Source organism: Sus scrofa, chromosome 1 (assembly GCF_054392235.1).
Source record: "Sus scrofa isolate SSC_HxYL_T2T_F1_AM1 chromosome 1, Sscrofa_HxYL_maternal_Yorkshire_Landrace_v2.0, whole genome shotgun sequence".
In the NCBI taxonomy this organism is placed as follows: domain Eukaryota; kingdom Metazoa; phylum Chordata; class Mammalia; order Artiodactyla; family Suidae; genus Sus; species Sus scrofa.
In genome coordinates this window covers 50,726,441-50,746,287 of record NC_139383.1, presented here as the reverse complement: position 1 = coordinate 50,746,287, position 19,847 = coordinate 50,726,441, and the positions used below count along the sequence as shown (strand labels likewise).

Genomic DNA, 19,847 nt, shown 5'->3' with positions numbered 1-19,847 from the left:
CTGGCTCCAGAGTTAAAGATGTTCTGCTGTTACTATGGCCTTACCAAACTATAACACACTAATTAAGTCACATTGAAAAAGCCACTGTTGGTATTCCCATTCTGGCTCAGCAGTTAATGAACCTGACTAGTATCCATGAGGACATGGGTTCGATCCCTGGCCTCACTCAGTGGGTTAAGGACCCGGCATTGCCATGAGCTGTGGTATAGGTCACAGACACGACTCAGATCCCTCGTTGCTGTGGCTGTGGCATAGGCTGGCAGGTACAGCTCCAATACTACCCCTAGCCTGGGAACCTCCATGCTGAGGGTGTGGTCCTAAAAAGACCAAAAAAAAAAAAAAAAAAAAAAAAGCCACTGTTACCTAGCATATGGCAATAAAATAATTTTTTAAAAAGTTGTTTTATTTACACTTGTATCTTATAAGCAATTAATTTAAAATGAAACATGATGAGATAAAAGTTCACAGCTCTAATCATCACTTAAAAACCCCAATACATTTAAATTAAAATTAATGTGCTAATATAGAAATATTTCTTCTTCCCTAATTTATAGCAGCATATTTTCTTCCAAAGCTATCATATATATTTTTAAATACATTTAGAAATTAGATGACTTAAAGGATATACAGAAAGAAAATAATCAAGTTAACTCAGATGTACACAATCTGAAAAAGATACTAAATTTAAATAAAGTGTGGTTTAAAAATCAATACAGCGTCCTTTTCGCTCCCAATCTCCATATCGGGTAGGTTCTGGGCCCCTGGGTCCACCTTTTTCCTTGGTAATAGGATTAACATCATCTGGAAATTCTAAAGGAAGACAGAAGATGTAAAACAAATGCAGTCAGTGGTGATGGGAAAAGCATCATGGTCAATTCCGAGGGAGAGCTGACAATTAACAGGATAGATGCCACTAATGAGGTTACTACTATGCAATCTTTAAAAGAACTCTAAACATGGTTCTTTTCCCCCAGTTTGAGTTTTCCACTTTAGGATACATTTTCATATCCAATCAACTTACTGCCTACAGTAATGACTTGGAATTCTGAGAGCAGCTCCCAGACCCTGATCTGGGGAGTGGCTGCTTATGTGCTGCTGGGTTAAAACAGGAGGTGGGTGCAGAGAGTACAGAGTACAGATCCACAGGGTTTGCAAGGTTTTCAAACAAGATTACTTTGAGGATGACATTGACTCAATGCCTTATTTTTCTTATCAGTGAAATGGAGACAACCATCATACCTGCTTTACTACTTGACAAATAAAGAAATGCATGTAAAGGGTCTAGCACAGTGGCAGGTACTAAGAATGCTCTATTAATTTCAGCTATGACAATTATTATTCTTCATCACATGGTTTTGGCTTCGGCAAGTGGTTAGATGAAATGGCCATTGATGCACCTAAGAGCGGTTTATGCATTAACGGGAACATCCATTTTGAGTCAGACCCAATTCTGAGGACTTTATACATATTAACTCTTTTAATCCTCATAATAATCCTTTAGGAAAAGGAAAAGTACTGTCTCCATTTTATAGATGAGAAAAATGAAACAAAGAGCTCAAGGTGGCACAATTACTAAGTGGTGAAAATGAGCTTGAATTCACATATTCTGGCTGCAGTCTTGCTCTCTGCCCATCCACTGTACTGACTTGTTTATGGAAAGAACAGGAGAGGAATCAGCTATTAGAAAGAATCCCAATTCTTAAACAATGTCTATTTATTCATTCTTTCATTCATTCATTCAATTTTATTGAATACAGTTGATTTACAGTATTATATTAGTTTCAGGTGTACAGTATAGTGATTCAGCATTTTTATAGATTATACTTCATTAAAAATTATTACAAGATAAAACCTCTTAGTTAATTCTCTGTGCTATACAATATATCTTCAATGCTTATCTAATTTATAGAGTGGTTTGTATCTTTTAATTCAATACCCCTATCTTAGCCCTCCCGATTTCCCTCTCCCTACTAGTAACATGTTAGTTTTATGAGTCTGTTGCTGTTTTGCTATATATATTATTCTTTTACTTTTTAGGTTCCACATATAAGTGATAAAATAGAGAATTTGTTTTACTTCATCTGACTTTTTTCACTAAGCATAATATTCTCAAGGACCACCCACAATGTTACGAATAGCAGATTTCATTCTTTTTCATGGCTAGCTAGTAATATTCCATGTGCACAGATGCACTCCATCTTCTTTATCCATTCACCTGTCGATGGACACTTAAGGTTGCTTCCACATCATGGCTACTGTAAATAATGCTGCTATGAACATTGGGGTGCATGTATCTTTTCAAATTAGAGATTTCATTTTCTTTGGATATATACACAGGAGTGAAACTGATGCACCACATGAGAGTTCTATTTTCAGTTTTTTGAGGAACCTCTACACTGTTTTCCATTGTGGTTGCACCAATTTACATTGGGAATCGACATCTTCCCCAACATTTGCTATTTGTAGAGTTTTTGATAACAGCTATTCTGACTGGTGTGAGGTAATAGGTCATTGTTGGCTTAATTTGCAATTGTCTAAGAATTAGCAATGTTGAACATCTTTTTTTTTTTTTGTCTTTTTTTTTTTGCTATTTCTTGGGCCACTCCCGTGGCATATGGAGGTTCCCAGGCTAGGGGTCGAATCAGAGCTGTAGCCACCGGCCTACGCCAGAGCCACAGCAACTCGGGTTCCGAGCCACACCTGCGACCTACACCATAGGTCACGGCAACGTCGGATCGTTAACACGCTGAGCAGGGGCAGGGACCGAACCCACAACCTCATGGTTCCCAGTCGGATTCGTTAACCACTGCGCCACGACGGGAACTCCAACATCTTTTTATGTTTAGCCAACTGTATGTCTTCTTTGAAAAAGATGCAGTAATCAAAACAGGATGGTACCAGCACAAAAACAGACACATAGATCAATGGAATAGAACAGTAAATCCATGCACCTACAGTCAATTAATCTACAACAAAGGAAGCAAGAATTGAGTTCCCTTGCATCTCAGTGGGTTGAGGATCTAGCATTGTCACTGCTGTAGCTCTGGGTACCAGAGGTGAGAGATAGTCATTTAAGTTCAAACACTGTCTAAAAGATACATTTTTTTACTCCTTTCCTGTACATTTTTAATTTTTGATCTTGTATTTTACATCATCATGTTTATCCCTTAACTATTACTGTAGTTATAGTTGCTTTTACACTTTTTGTTTGTTTGTTTGTTTTAATCTTTGTACTGGCTTACACTTAAGGTTGATCCTCAGTTCTTACTATATATTTGCCTTTCCTAACAGGATTTCCCCTTTCCTATGGCTTCTTTTCCACTTAGTGAAATCCCTTCAACATTTCCTCTAGGGTGAAAGAAAGGAAGAAAGAAGGAAGGAAGGAAAAGAAAGAAAGAAGGAAGGAAGGAAGGAAGGAGAGAGAGGGAGAGGGAGAGAGAGAGAGGGAGAGAGAGAAAGAAAGAAAGAAAGAAAGAAAGAAAGAAAGAAAGAAAGAAGAAGAGAGAGAGAGAAAGAAAATTTCTTTGAGGGTTAAATCTGGTATTGATGAACTCTTAGTTTTTGCTTATTTGAAGCACTCATTTGCTCATTCTATTCTGCTCCCTCTGGCCTGCACAGTTTCTGCAGAGAAATCTGCTGATAAATTTATAGGGATTTCCTTGAATGTGACTTTTTCTCTTGCTGCCTTTAGAATTCTCTTTAACTTCTGTCATTTTAATTTGTCTTGGTGTGGGTCTGTTTCATCTCATTGGGACTCTGTGCTTTCTGTACCTGGTTATCTGTTTCTATCTTCAGATTATGGATGTTTTCAGTCATCATTTCCTCATATGTATATATATTTTGTCTTTTTAGGGCTGCACCTGCTACATGTGAAGGTTCCCAGGCTAGGGGTTGAATTGGAGCTGTAGCCACTTTTAAAACGAGTCATTTTTATTATATGCAGATTATACTTTAAGAAAGCAGATTAAAACAATCTCTATCTAAGAACACTCAATGCTTTCCTCACTGTTTACTGCAAAAAGCCCATACACCATAACCTGGTACTTCAGGGCTTCTCAGATTTGAACCAATTCTACTTTTCTAGCCTTATATTCTATTAATTCACCAGAGACGCTTTATGCTGCAGCCCAAGAGGCCCATTAGCTGATTTGCATGTGTCACATTCCCCAGCCTCTTTTCTTTTGACCATTCCTTTCTCTCTTTTATTGAAACACCTCCCCACCACTCCTTATCTACTCACCACAATTTATTTTTCCTTTAGACCTCACCTCAAATGTTATCTCTTTTGTCTACCTTTCCTTGACCCTTTTCTATGTATTGTATCTCCCATGTCAGTTACCACATAATATCCTGTTCATAGTTATTTATGTATCCTATTTTCCTATCCTTATTCACCTTTCCATCAAACAAGGTGCCTAGCTGCAAACAATCATATCATCTTCAAAACAAAACCTACTCTCTGCAAAGGTACAACCTATATATTTTCCTTAGAATGAGGTATGTACTAGGGGAAGGGAGACAAGACTAAAAGGCAGACAAGAGGGAAGACGACAGACTTGTCATGGGTAGGATGGGTAAGAGGAGGTGAATTTGAGAGATGTGAGGAGGGTAGAAGCAACAAGACTTGGTTAGTGATTGGATCTAGGACACAGGAAGAGGCAGGAGGAAAGGATTACCCCCACATTTCAGGCTTGGGGATGTAGTAGATAGGGTAGAGAGGTGAGAGGGAACCAAAAAGACGATGATGAATATAGTTTTAGATTATTAATTTTGAGATATGTTTAGAACATGCAAGCAAAGACCCTATAGTTATAGATAGGAGAAGATCAGGAGAGAGGTCTGACTAGAGGTATTATTGTGTGAATCACCAACATATATGCGATACTTCAGATCATCTCAGGAAGATATGAGCTCTCTGTAGGAATGCTTACGGGGCTCAAGACAGAGGCCTGGCAAATACCTACATGTGAGAGTTGAGCAGAGGCAGAGGAGCTTAAAAAAGAGCCCAGGGTTGTTTAGATAAAACGAAGATTGAAAAACAATGACTAAAAAATTAAGATGGGTGCCTAACACCAAGTGAAATAGATGATTACCTTTTGAAATATGCTTTTTTCCTCTTTTTTTTGGTATTAAATATATATAATGTTTATCATCTTAACCATTTTTAAGTGGCATTAAATACATGAATTCAGTGGCATTAAATACATTCACAATGCTACAACAACTTTTTTAAAGTCTCCATCATCTTGGTTGGTTGATCCGTTTATTAGATTGGGCTTGGTAAAGTCCTATAAACTGAAATATGTAAATAATAAGCAAATCCCAAAAGCTTTTATATTCCAGAAAGAGTTCCAGACACAGGTCCCCGTATCCTCTACTGGTATCTTCTTTGCCTAGGATGCTTCACTACATAGATGAGGTAGCTCTTATGAAACTGGAAAAATCAGATGAGAAGGGCACTCTTGCCAAAGTTCAAATGGTATGTTTACATTTATGCTGTATGAAATGTTATATTTTGAATAGCTAATACTTGTACATGTTCACAATTCACAGGTACAAAAGACTACAGAATGAAAATAAAGCTCCCAAAGCCTTAAGCTATAGCCTAATTTTACATATATTGAATACAAAATAATGTTTAGTCTATCACCCCACCTCCCTCATAAAACCTCTTTACTCCCCAAACCTCCCCTTCTCTTTCGCCAACCATGTGGCTACAGCGAGAACAACCAAGTTCACCTATGACCCCGGCCAGGGCCTGCTCTGGTTGATTTGGCCATGGCCACCTGACTGAAGCTGGGCAAATGAACTCTCTTCTTAAGGAACTTGAAATTAGAACTAAGAAACTGTATTTTTAGTCTGGTTGTTCTTTTAAACTGAGTAGCGGCTAGGAGCAGTAACTTTCTTTTTTTTTAGGGCTGTCCCTGCAGCATATGGGAGTTCCCAAGCTAGGGGTCAAATCGGAACTGCAGCTGCTGGCTTATGCCACAGCAATGCCAGATCCTAGCTGCATCTGGGATCTTCACTTCAGCTTGCAGCAACACTGGATCTTTAACCCATTGAGCAAGGCCATCCAACTTCAGGGATGATAGTTGTGTTCTTAACCTGCTGAGCTACAACAGAAACACCCTAGGAGCAGTAACTTTCTGACCAATGGACTCAGAAGGAAGTCTGGAAACAGAAAATAATGAAGAGTAGTGATCAGGGACATGAGAATGAGGGAGAACATCCCGGTTTCCAGACAGTGCTTAGTCCTGAGACCCCGGCCTTCTTCCAAGGCCCAGAAACGTTACTGCCCTAGGGAGCCTCACCTGTCCCCTGAACCTTAATAACAACCTATTCTACCCTCTGCTTAAACTTGCTCAACTAAGTTTCTGTTATTTGCATCAAAGTAGGTCTTAATTCATATATTTTGTCATGTGACCAATGAGTTAACATCAATCAATCGATCAAACATAATCATTGCTAGAGGCCTGAAATCTTTTTTTTTTAAACCCATCCCACATTGATGGTCAATATGGTAATTTTATTCATTGTTAATGATGGATTATAAACAATAACATGCTGGAGTTCCCGTTGTGGCGCAGTGGTTAACGAATCCGACTAGGAACCATGAGGTTGCGGGTTCGGTCCCTGCCCTTGCTCAGTGGGTTAATGATCCGGCGTTGCCGTGAGCTGTGGTGTAGGTTGCAGATGCAGCTCGGATCCCGCGTTGCTGTGGCTCTGGTGTAGGCCGGTGGCTACAGCTCCGATTCAACCCCTGGCCTGGGAACCTCCATATGCCGCGGGAGCGGCCCAAGAAATAGCAACAACAACAACAACAACAACAACAACAAAAAAGAAATAAACAATAACATGCTTCCTTCATTTTTTTTTCTCAATATCTAAAACACTTTATTTGAGAACTCAAAAATTAAGAGAGAAGCTTCACTATACTCACTTGTCAGTGGTTCCTTCTCTAAATTGGAATCTTCTGGTGCATCAAAACGACCTTCTGGTAACTTTGGCTTCTTAAGGGGTTGTTTGATTTGTTCAGATTTCTCTCCTTGAGAACTCATTTTCCTCAAAGGATAACATAGCAGAGGTGATCCTAGCAGAGTAAAAACAGTGAAAAAATAGGACCTGTTCATTTATTCTGCTCCAAAATTTGATACTTTCGCTGATTCAAGCTTCCACATTTATATTTATCAAAGTTAAAATGTATAAAAGGACATTCACTGACAATTCTTCCATCTGTCCCAATCTTTCAGCCAGCCAGTTCTCTTCCTTGGAGGCAACCAATGCTATCAGTTTGAAAAGAAGTTAGTCAACCATTATCAAAATTGTAAAAACTTATATATAAAATACGTATTCCTGTCTGAAGCAATGCCAAAATATCAGGGATCAGATCATTAAAAGTAACTAAGTAGTAGGAACATTTCAATGACAATATTTAGTATTTAAATCTCTAGAAGTTACAAGGAACTGTATTTAATAATCTTATATTTAAATCCTAATCATGGTCTTTCTTCTGCCAATTAAACTTTTAAACATGTGTTGGGTATCTGCAATGTCTAAACGAGTTCACTTTCTCTCTAGGTTATAATGAAAAAGGTAAACTTGGAGTATTATGAAAGTTATACCACCCTTCTTCAGATAAAGTTCAATAAGGGCAAAACCACTCTGAGAAATGACCTCAGGGCTGGGGCCTTCCAACTTCCTGAAGGAATGGCTTTAGAGACAGATAGAGATGGGTACAAGTTCTGGTCACACCACTGTGGCAAGCAGAATAACAGTCCCAAAAGAGAGTGAGAAGCTACTCTCTGGAACCTATATGTAGGTTAGGTCACAAGATGAAGGAGAGTTAGGTAGCAGATGGAACTGTGGTTGCTACTCAGATGAAAGACTTTCCTGGGTTACCTGGTCCATCCACTGTAATCACAAAGGCCCTTAAAGAGGAAGAGAGAATCTGAGAGATGGTGATGTAAGACAGACTTGGCAATGTTGTTGGCCTTAAAGACAGAGGAAAGGGGCAACAAGTCAAGGAAACTGGGCAGCCTCTGGAAGCTGGAAAAGGGAGGAAAGAGACTTTCCCCTATAGCCTCTGAAGGAAAGACAACCCTAACACTTTGGTTCCAGCCCAGAGAGACCCACATCAGATTTTTCACCTCCAGGTATAAAACCTATTTAGAAGTGCACTGTATTTACAAGTACATTATAAGCAAGAAGATGACCTTCTAAAAGAACAATAAAAGCAAATGAAAGAGAGTGAATCACCAATAAAAAATAAAAACAACTTTTCAACACCTGTTTTGGCAACCTCAGAAATCAGACATGCTAAAACGCTACAGCCATAAAGAATCTAGAAAGGTTAAAAAAAAAAAAAAAAGACAAAACATTTCTAAATCAGAGGAAGAATCTTTAAGAAAGTAAATAATGATAAACTATCAAAGCAGCCTAGTAAGATAAATGCTACATAACTTGTGTCCTTCTCCCCTACAGCCTGGGGTACAGAGCTCTCAGGATATCAGAGAGGGGCCAGTCTTTGGAGCCTAAGCTGAATACATAGCCATTAGAGGCCAGGACTAGGGGAAGCTCATTCAGAAAATGTGAAAAGTGAGTGAGCTGGAAGACTTTAAAATGTGCACACAGGAGTTCCCGTTATGGCTCAGTGGGTTGAGAACACTACATAGTGTCCATGAGAACATGGTTTGATCCCTGGCCTTGCTCAGTGGGTTAAGGATCCAACGCTGCTGTGAGCTGTGGCATAGTTTGCAAATGCAGCTTGGATCTGGCCTTGTTGTGGCTGGGGCATAGGCTGGCAGCTGCAGGTCAGATTCAACCCCTAGCCTGGAAACTTTGATATGCTGCAGATGCAGCCTGAAAAGAGAAAAAAGAAAATAAATAAAATATGCATATAAACCAGTTGGGGTGGTGGTAGAAGACAGAGTCAGAAGATAGAGCTGTGAGAAAACGACATATCCATTGAAACTACCTTTCAAAAGCAGGAGAGAAATAAAACCAGATTCTCAGATTGAAAATAAACTATATATTTAAAAAAAAAACAAAACAAAACACTGAGAAACCATCACAAAGCACTGTCACCAAAGGGAACTTCTAAACAATGTACTTTAAGAGATCAATCCAAGAAGTGAAGTTTAGATAGAAACAGAAAGTAAAAATTTTGCATATTGGAGCTCCCATTGTGGCTCAGTGGTTAATGAATCTGACTAGGAATCATGAGGTTGTGGGTTCGATCCCTGCCCTTGCTCAGTGGGTTAAGGATCTGGCATTGCCATGAGCTGTGGTGTAGGTCGCAGACGTGGCTTGGATCCCAAGTTGCTGTGGTTCTGGCGTAGGCTGGCGGCTACAGCTCCGATTAGACCCCTCCTGGGAACATCCATAAGCCACGAGTGCAGCCCTAGAAAAGACAAAAAAAAAAATTGCATATTGACTATATAAAACTGTAACAGTAACACTGATTTGTGCTACCATACAATCTCACCCTAACATATACCTGAGAATACAAACATCCCTCAAAGGCTGAACAACAAAGATGGAGGGCAAGTAAATTCATAGCATTTTTAAGCCCTGTATTGTTTAGGAAGAGAAGAAAGATACTAACTTTTGACTTCCTTAAGCATGCATTTAGACTTCATGGTTAACAAATAAAAGGCAATATGTATCTTCAAAGCCAGCAGAGGGGGAAAAAAAACTGAAAGAACATTGAATTCAAGCAAAGTATGATGAAAGTGCAAAAAACAGAATGGTAGAAATAAAGCCAATTTTTTTTTTTTTTTTTTTTTTTGTCTTTTTGCCATTTCTTGGGCCGCTCCAGCGGCATATGGAGGTTCCCAGGCTAGGGGTCTAATCAGAGCTGCAGCCACCGGCCTACGCCAGAGCCACAGCAACGCGTGATCCGAGCCGCGTCTGCAATCTACACCACAGCTCGTGGCAACGCCGGATCCTTAACCCACTGAGCAAGGGCAGGGATCGAACCCGCAACCTCATGGTTCCTAGTCGGATTCGTTAACCACTGCACCACGACAGGAACTCCCGAAATAAAGCCAATTTGATCAGTAACTATAATAATAAATGTATTGAACTCTCCAGTTAAAAGGTATAGACTGTCAGGCTTCAAAACAGAAACCCACCAAAATCTGGGAGTTCCCATCATGGCTCAGTGGTTAACGAACCTGATTAGCATCCATGAGGGCACAGGTTCGATCCCTGGCCTCACTCAGAAGGTTAAGGATCTGGCGTTGCCATTAGCTGTGGTGTAGGTTGCAGGCATGGCTCAGATCCTGTGTTGCTGTGGCTGTGGCTACAGCTCCAAGTGGACCCCTAGCCTGAAAACTTCCATGTGCCTCGGGTGTGGTCTTAAAAAGACAGAAAACCCCACCAAAATCTAGCTGTATGCTTTTTTTATGAACAGAATCATTACCATGTTTCAAAAAAAGGACCAGTGTTGTGGACTGAAGGTTTATGTCCCTGCAAAATTCATATGTTGACTCTCTATCCCCTGATGCAATAATATTAGGAGATGGGGCCTTTAGGAGGCAAGTAGGTCATGAGGGTGGAGCCCTCATAGAAGGATTAGTGACCTTTTAAGAAGTGATATGAGAGCTTGTAGGGTCTTCTGCTGGCTGCCACATGAGGAGTCAATGGGAAGACAGTAATCTGCAAACCAGAAAGCTCGCATCAGAGACCAGATGTGCTGGCATTTTGATCTTGGACCTCCCAGCCTCTGTATCTGTGAAAAACAAATATCTGATGTTTAAGCCACCTACTGTATGGTTGTAGCCTGACCTAAGACAGGCTGGTGAGATGCACTATTTCCAGGTTTCCTAAAAAAGGGGTGGGTGGGGGGGAACCCACAGAAAATGGAAAGAAAATAATAACAGTAAGAGAAGAAAATAACAAAAGATGTAAAACTAAGAAAAGCAACAAAACCAAAGTTGGTTCTCTTAAAAGACTAAAACTACTGTGAAGTCTTTGGTAAGGCTAGTATGAAAAAATGAAAACAAAAACAAGGAGTTCCCGTCGTGGCGCAGTGGTTAACGAATCTGACTGGGAACCATGAGGTTGTGGGTTCAGTCCCTGCCCTTGCTCAGTGGGTTAACGACCTGGCGTTGCCGTGAGCTGTGGTGTAGGTTGCAGATGCGGCTCGGATCTTGAGTTGCTGTGGCTCTGGCATAGGCCGGTGGCTACAGCTCCGATTGGACCCCTAGCCTGGGAACCTCCGTATGCCGCGGGAGCAGCCCAAGAAATAGCAAAAAGACAGAAAAAAAAAAGACAAAAAAAAAAAAAAAACCAAAATGCAAAAAACAACATAAGGCAAGATAAATAAGAAAAACAGTATATAGCTATAGAGAAAGCAAAAATTAAAAAAAAAAAACAGGAATTTTATGCCTATGTATTGAATGTTTACAGAATGAGTAATTTTCTAGAAAAACTTAACTTATCAAAACTGACTTGGAAGTTCCCGTTTGTGGTTTAGCAGGTTAAGAACATGACATAGTGTACATGAGGATGTGCATTAGATCCCTGGTTGTGTCTTAGATCCCTGGCCTTGCTCAGTGGTTTAAGGACCTGGTGTTGCCACAGGCAGCAGCATAGGTCACAGATGTGGCTCGGGTCTGATGTTGCTATGGCTATGACAGAGACCTGCAGATGCAGCTCCAACTTAACCCCTGGGCCAGGAACTTCCAAATGCTGCAGGTGCAGCCATAAAAAGAAAAAGAAAAAAGAAAAAAACAAAAAACAAAAAACTGACAAGAGAAATACCACAATTATCAATAGAAAAATTAAACCAGTAATTTAAAATCTTCCCTCAAAGAAATGAGGAGGTCTAGATAGTTTTACAGGCAGGTTGTAGTAAACATTCAAGGAATGAATAATTTCAATCTTAGGAAAAAAAAAATCTTGGCGTTCCCATTGTGGCTCAGTGGTAATGAACCCAACTAGTATCCATGAGGATGAGGGTTTGATCCCTGGCCCTGCTCAGTGAGTTAAGGATCCATTGTTGCCATGAGCTGCAGTGTAGGTCACAGACTCAACTCAAATCTGGCATTGTGGCTGTGGTACAGGCCAGCAGCTACAGCTCCAACTGGACCCCTAGCCTGGGAATTTCCATGTGCCATGCGTGCGGCCCTAAAAAAAAAAAGTTCAACAAAGAAAAGGATGAGAACATTCTTGAATTCTTTGTAAGAGGCTGGAATAACCTTAATTTCAAAACTAGAAAAGCAAATTGCAAGACAGGAAAGTTACAGGCCCATTTCTAAACAAAATATTATCATACCAAATCCAATATTATATTAAAAATATAATCATTGTGATCAATTTGAATATTTTCTAGTAATGAGTGACTCAGCACTAGAAAAATCCATAATTCACCAATCCACCAGATTAAAGGAGAAGAATGATATAATCACCCGAATGAGATGAAGAAAAATGAATTAAGTAAATTTCAAGATCTGTTCAGTCTTAAAAAACAGATAACTACATACACACCTCCCCCAATAAATCCTTCTAGAAATAACAGGTGACTTTATTAACCTAATAAAAGGCACATCTACAGATAATATTACATGATACAATATGAACATATTCTCTTTACAACTATGCACAAGCTAAGATACCTATCACCACAGTACTAGAAATCTGATGAGCATAGACAGAAAAACAAGAGAAAAAAAAAAAAGATATAGGAGTTCCCGTTGGGGCTTAGTGGTAACGAATGTGACTAGTATCCATGAGGACATGGGTTCAATCCCTGGCCCTGCTCAGTGGGTTAAGGATCCAGTGAGGCAGTGAGCTGTGGTGTAGGTTGCCGACGAGGCTTGAATCTGGTGTTGCTTTGACTGTGGTGCAGGCTGGCAGCTGCAGCTCCAATTTGAGCCCTAGCCTGGGAACCTCCACATGCTATGGGTGCAGCCCTAAAAAGCAAAAAAAAAAAAAAAAAAAGAAGAAAAGAAAAAGAAAAAGAAAAAAGAAAAGAAAAGAAAAAGATACAAAGATTGGAAAGGAAGAAACTAGATTTTTATTATTTATACGTAATATTTGTGTCTATCTAACACAGCACCACCCCCACCAAAATCTGCAAATAATAAATATTTAAATTAATAATTTAACCAGCTTACTGGATACAAAATCAATAAATAAGTCAATTGTGTTTTTATACATCTCAAGATGCCTTCTCAGTTTGGTAAGCACTTTTCATTTCCTCTATCCTCAACAGAGCTGCCACTTACATGACAAAAAAACGTAGTGTTCAAATATATGTAAAGAATATAAATATGTGGAGTTCCCGTCGTGGCGCAGTGGTTAACGAATCCGACTAGAAACCACGAGGTCTCGGGTTCAATCCCTGGCCTTGCTCAGTGGGTTAAGGATCCGGCATTGCCGTGAGCTGTGGTGAAGTTCGCAGATGCGGCTTGGATCCTGCATTGCTGTGGCTGTGGCGTAGGCCGTCAGCTACAGCTCCGATTAGACCCCTAGCCTGGGAACCTCCATGTGCCTCGGGAGCGGCCCTAGAAAAGGCAAAAAGACAAAAAAAAAAAAAAAAAAAAAAAGAAGGAATATAATATGAAAGACAAGGAACCCAATAAAAAAATGAAGAGATATTTTGCCAAAAAAAGAGCTAAAAACTTTTAAAAGATATTCAACTTCTCTAACCAGAGAAACAAAATCATAATACAACTTCAATACTCTATAGGCAGATAAAAATTAAATTTTCTGATATCAAGTGTTGGCAAATATGTGGAGCAACAGAAACTCTAATATACTCCTGGAAGAAGTATAAATTGCCAGTAGAAATGGAAAATGCCTTTACAACTTGGTATCACATTGTAAAACTGGATCAGGCCTATACCATGTGTTCCAGGAACTCAACCCCTGGTGCAAGTACATCCACAATGTACACAAGATGTGTAGCAGCCAATCCTGGGGTCTAGAATTACACAAATGTTCTCAGCGGGAAGGAGAAAGGAAAAATGTATGGTATGTGAATACCTACAACATCATATATCAATATGGACAAATCTAAAAATAGTGGTTGAAAAAGGCAAGTATAATAATACAAATGATATGAAGCCATTTCCATTAAGATCAAAAACACAGTTACACAATTGCCTCAGGAAGCACACAGATAGCTGGTTGGCAATGGAAATATTCTATTTCTTAAGTTGGAGAATGGGTTCATAAGTGTCGGCTTTGCTTCTTACACGTGTTACATAAATTTTGGTATCAAATACTTCATTATTAAGGTTTTAACACTACTGAAAAAGGGATTTTGAATGAAAACACAAATCTTCACACAGTTACTACCTTGCGGTTTGGATAAGACTTGTACTTTCTATATTATCCATTTCTGGACCATTTACAATTTTTTACAACAAAGAAGTAGTTTGGGGAGAAGTGATTTCAGAAAGGAAAACTGCATAGGAATCAGGGGCACATTAGGATGAAGGCCAGAACTGTTTTCAACTTACTATGCTTAGCATACTTTGTGAGTTAAGTCTTTAATAGTGTGAGAAACTTTTCAGAAAAAAATGAGTTTTTAAAAATGCTGAGTTACATTCCGTGGTCGCAGCCAAAAAAAAAAAAAAGCGCCCTTTAAAAAAAAAAAACGTTTTACTGAAAGCATGCATATTTTCTGTAATTAATTCCCACCATCTAATTTTTATTATACTTATTTACCTTCTCCATAATCCCGCACTTCTCCACTTTAAAAAAGATACTGTAAACTGCCATTATGTCCTTTTCGACGTAAATTAAGTAAGTAAAGGACGACTCTCATTGCCAAAGAGCCTCCTTTTCCATGCTTTTCACAAGCTTCAGACATAGCGCGCCCCCAGATAACCAGAAACGTTTGCTTCCCTTTCGAACCCAGAGCCATGGTCAGCGGGAAGCAGCTGTCCGGCGGGGCGGGCTCTGGGGACCCTCCAGCTCCACATCCAACCCGAGCTCCGGCGGGGAAGAGCCTGCCCAGAGCAGAGGCGAGAGGCCCCTAGCCGGACAGACAAGATCGCAGCTCCTGGGCCCCCGAGCCCGGGACAAGCGCAGCTACCCAGCCGGACGCCCTAGCCTTTGCGACCCCGCCCGCGACCTTGGCCCCGGAACTGGGCGCCTTACTTGCCGCTCTCCACGCTGTGACTGGGACACGACCCAGCAACAAAGTAAAGCACGACACTGGCATAACGTCCCTCCCACAGCCTCCGAGACTGCACAAACAGGAGATGAAGGCCGAGGTGTGCTCCCGGCAAGCACCGCGTGAGGGATGGACCGCCCGTGGGGCGGGGCCTGTGTACGCCGTGGGGCGGGACCTCCGTGGCCCGCTCCAGGAATCCATCGAAGGCCCTGGACTGGGCTATCTGCTGAAAAACGGCGGGTGTGGAGCGGCTCAACCTTCTCACGAAGAACAACCCAAACTGCCCTGAACCCCGTGTTGTTTAAGACCCCAAATCATGGCTGAAGCTGGATGAGGGGATGACTCCATTTGTTGCTCTTAATCTGAGGCGAAGATCGTTGTTCACTTCCCCCAAGTTGGGCACCTTCTACTCCTCTGTTCCTGTAATAGGCTTCTTTCTGGCAGTCCTCCCTTTTTACATTTTAAAATCTCTGCTTGTTCAGTGAACTCTTGAGTTCGTCAGTTCTGACCCACTGACTGGGTGACCTGGAAGATGAGGTTTTGAGTGAAGCGTAGAGCAAGAGAAGTCTCTCCATCTGGTCCAGCTGCCTGGAAGTAGCGCCACGCATCCACCCTCATGGTCCAGCGGCTCCAGTGCTGTTCCCAGCACATGTGGCAGATCAGGAGGCTTCAAGGAACCTATGGAAGTCTATACAGAACCACAGTGGGAGTTCCCGTCATGTTGAAGTGGTTAACGAATCCGACTAGGAACCATGAGGTTGAGGGTTCGATCCCTGGCCTTGCTCAGTGAGTCGATGATCCGGAGTTGCCATGAGCTGTGGTGTAGGTTGCAGACGCGGATTGGATCCCGCATTGCTGTGGCTCTGGCGTAGGTGTCTATGGCTCCGATTAGACCCCTAGCCTGGGAATCTCCATATGGCCGCGCGAGAGCGGCCCTAGAAAAGACAAAACAAAAAACAAACAAACAAACAAAAAAAAAAACCCACAGTGGAGTGCCTAGAATTTTTTATTTTTATTTTTAAGGAAAGTTCTTGGCTAGCTAAGAACTGCTGATGTCTGGCCAAGCAACATCAGGTAGACAGGCAATCTGAGTTTCTCATCAAGAACCAGGAGTCATTTGGTCCTCCTAGATAAGGAGTCCTTTCAGTAGGAGGAAGTGATATATACAGAACAGGGCCAGGGCCAAAACCCAAGCAATCTTCATTAGCATTAGTTTGGTAGATCTCAAACACACACACACTTCACCCTTAGTTCATACAGACTGTCTTGAGATCCTGTGACAAGTTGGCTGAGGGAAAAATTCAAACCTAGATAACGGAGGACTTTGTACAATATACTGACCAGCTGGCAAATGACTGATTTGGCATTTTCAGCACCATTTAACAGAGGCCCTCAAGGAACAGCAGAGAGAAAAAGGATCCTCCCGGAGGCAGAACTTCATCTTATACTCTTTGCCTAGGAAGAGATAGAGCTTGAGATACAGATCTGCATCCTTTCATGGGCACTGGTTTAGTCAAACAGTCAGTCAGGGACTGGGAAAATGTAGAGATTTTGGAATAGTTTTTGGAACAGGTCCTCTCCAAATAACCCCAAAGCATAAGAATACTTGGGTCTCGGAGCTCCTGTCGTGGCCCAGTGGAAACAAATCTGATTAGTATCCTTGAGGACACAGATTTGATCCCTGGCCTCGCTCAGAGGGTTAAGGATCCGATGTTGCCATGAGCTGTGGTGTAGGTTGCAGATGTGGCTTGGACTCCGAGGTTGCTGTGGCTGTGGGATAGGCCAGCAGCTGCAGCTCAGATTCGACCCCTAGCCTGGGAAACTCCATATGCCGCATGGGTGTGGCCCCCAAAAGACCAAAAAAAAAAAAAAAAAAAAAAAAAGAATATTTGGGTACCAATGAATGCTCAAAAGAAGGCTCCCGTTGTAAAAAGGTCCTAATCAGAACAAGATTACTGTATGTTATCTATTGCTGCCTATCATACCAATATTTTGTAGCTTAAAACAATAAAGAATCTATTCTCTCACAGCTTTTGTGTATCTGAAATCCAGGAGCACAAAAAACCCAGGATGCTTCTGGCTCCAGTATCAAATGAGGTTTCCAGTCTCACATAGAGGCATGAGTAGGGGAGCATCTGCTTTCAAACTTAAGCAGATGATTATTGGCAGGATTCAGTTCCTTGTGGGCTTTTGGACTGAAGGCCTCCTTCAGTTCCGTGCTATGTGGGCTTCTCCAGAGTTGAGCTCACAAAATGGCAGCTGTATTTCCACACAATGAACAAACGAGAACAAGGGAGACTGCTTAAGATTAAAGCCACAGTTTTGTAATCTGATCTCAGAAGAGATGTCTATCACTTTTGTTGAATTCCATCATGAGAAGAGAATGAGCAGATCCAGTCCACCTCAAATGGAAGGGGATCACCGAAGGCATTTTAGAGGTTGCCTACCACAATGACCACTCTGTAGGCATTGGTCAGCCTCCTCCCCTCCCTACAGCTGTGTTTGCTCAGTGCCGCCACTAAGAAGGGAGCCGTGGTGGTGTGGAGACCTGCCAGTATTTTTAACATAGTCTTTTTCCCTGCTAAGAGTGATGGATTAGCACCACTACTTGCAGTGACCAGCCTGATCCCCTGATAGAGTACTGTATAGCCTGAGTGGCAAGTTTGATTATAAGAGGACCCTACTGAAATGAAGTAGCAATTTGTTCTGTAAGAATAGACAATTATGTGTCTTTTTTTTTTTTTTTCTTTTCTTTTGCTTTTTAGGGTTGTACCCGTAGCATACGGAAGTTCCCAGGCTAGGGGTTGAATTGGAGCTATAGCTGGCAGCCTACACCACAGCCCCAGCAACACCAGATCCAAGCCATGTTTGCAACCTACACCACAGTTCGTGGCAATGCCAGATCTTAGCCCAGTGAGCAAGGCCAGGGATTGAACCCACATTCTCATGGATATTAGGTTTGTAACCCACCGAGCCACAATGGGAACTCCCAACTTATGCTTCTTTTACACACTCCACCTGTGGACTTACTGGATGCCTTGTATACTGTACACTTTACACACACAACATTACTTCTTACCAAAGAACTCACTGATGCCTGTGGGATTAACTAGCCTTACATCACATATTCCATCAGACCAGAGGCAAGTCTGATAGGACAGCCCTGTTAAAGGTTTACTTTGGAACCAGATGAGAAAATATACTTTGGGTTGCTGTCCTAAAGGATTTGGCATATACCCCCAAATGAGTTAACAGTATTCAGTGTTATCTGCGGACAGAATAACAGGGTCCAAGGAGTAGCAAAGGGATGGACACCTTGGTGTTCTGACACCTTGCCCATGTGTTTCACTTCCCATTGTGGGGAGACAGTCCACCATGGGTCCCAAGTGTCTCTGCATGTATTGCTGAGTATGCCAGCTGCAACTGTTTTCCTGATGCAGGGCAGTTTCTGTAGCTAGTCATGTGTGTATCTATGTAGGTCAAGGCAACCCCAGCATTACTACCACTTAACTGCTGCTCTTCTGTGGGAAAGAACTGGCCTGTTTGCCGCCTGGTCAAAAACTGCTTGGCCCTCAGCCCTGCATTGTGTATACATGTGTCACATGGCCCTGTGTCAATGTGGGAATTGATGCTCTGGGAAGTGGTGCAAATATACTGACACTTCAGCTACTACTTTACTGTAATAGTCTCATTTCTAGTCCAGGAGTCTCTTGTCTCCATGTGTCCATGAACCTGTAGCAAGACTACAAGCAGATACAATATCAGACCTTTCACTGCTCCAGCCATCTACAGTTCCAGATTCTGCCGGCACACCAATTTTTGTACTCAGAGTTGGGTATAAAGGGACACAGTGTTTTTTGTGAACTGGAAGTTGGGATTGCCACCTGGCCATCTTTAGGCCATGCCCCTAGGTAAGGAGTTAGAAAAAGTGGTTCTGGTGCTGGCTGTAGTGATGGGCCCTGATGACCATGGGGAAAAGGGAGTAAGGAGAGGACTCTGACTAGAAGATGGGACCTCGTCTCCTGGAATACCTCCTCACAATATTGTGTCGAATTGTAAACCATAAGCAAAGACTATTGCAGCCGCACAGAGGCAGGACCACTCAAGCCTCAGATTCTTGGTCACAGAGGAGGTAAGGAAATCTGGTCAGTTGAAGTGCTGAGCAAACACAGAGGAAAGAGGGAATAAGTGGCAGTGGTGACAAGTCAAGATCATCTAGCCTCAAGAACTGAGGGCTATATTTGCCAAAGTTTTTTTTTTTTTTTTTTTTTTAATAACAGAGAGTTTTGGGACATTAACCATGCTGCTACCTATATCTTACCCTGGAGATTCTGCTTCAGGTGGTCTGTCATGTGGTCCTGGAGTTCACCAAAGGAACTTGCAAATCACTACTCTAGCTATATTTTTTTCCTTATTGGCTTATGCATGTGCTTATACAGTTAATTTATCTTTCCTACCTATAACAGTACTATTATTATGCGTAGGGATGGTTGTGGGGAAGTCACAATTTTGTCTGTGGATTGCAAACTACTGAGACAAGATCATTACAAATGGAGAAATGGACATAATACCAAGATCCTGACTTGAAACTGGATAAGGGTTAATAGTATTATGTTAGGAAGAAGCATTTTAAAAGATATGTAAATACGACATTTGCAGATGTGGGAAAGACAAAGAGATGGACTATAGTAGACCTCAGATATGTTTTTCTATTTCT

At 41.4% G+C, this 19,847-nt stretch overlaps 1 protein-coding gene across 1 annotated transcript; it reads right to left on the bottom strand.

Annotated features, from left to right (window-relative positions):
* Positions 1-382: 382 nt before the first annotated feature.
* SDHAF4 (succinate dehydrogenase complex assembly factor 4) lies at positions 383-15,213 on the bottom strand. Its single transcript, XM_084958843.1, has 3 exons — positions 15,115-15,213; positions 6,941-7,090; positions 383-810 (listed from the first exon to the last, which is right to left on the bottom strand). Exons 1-3 carry the CDS (start codon positions 15,176-15,178, stop codon positions 701-703), a joined length of 324 nt encoding a protein of 107 aa, XP_084814969.1. The 5' UTR covers positions 15,179-15,213; the 3' UTR covers positions 383-700.
* Positions 15,214-19,847: the final 4,634 nt, after the last annotated feature.

Coding starts and splice junctions, on each gene's coding strand:
- SDHAF4 (XM_084958843.1), bottom strand. CDS start 15,178: ATGCCAGTGTCGTGCTTTACTTTGTTGCTGGGTCGTGTCCCAGTCACA. Junction 7,091..15,114: donor CACAGCGTGGAGAGCGGCAA/GTAAGGCGCCCA, acceptor TTACTCTGCTAG/GATCACCTCTGCTATGTTAT. Junction 811..6,940: donor AGAGAAGGAACCACTGACAA/GTGAGTATAGTG, acceptor GTCTTCCTTTAG/AATTTCCAGATGATGTTAAT.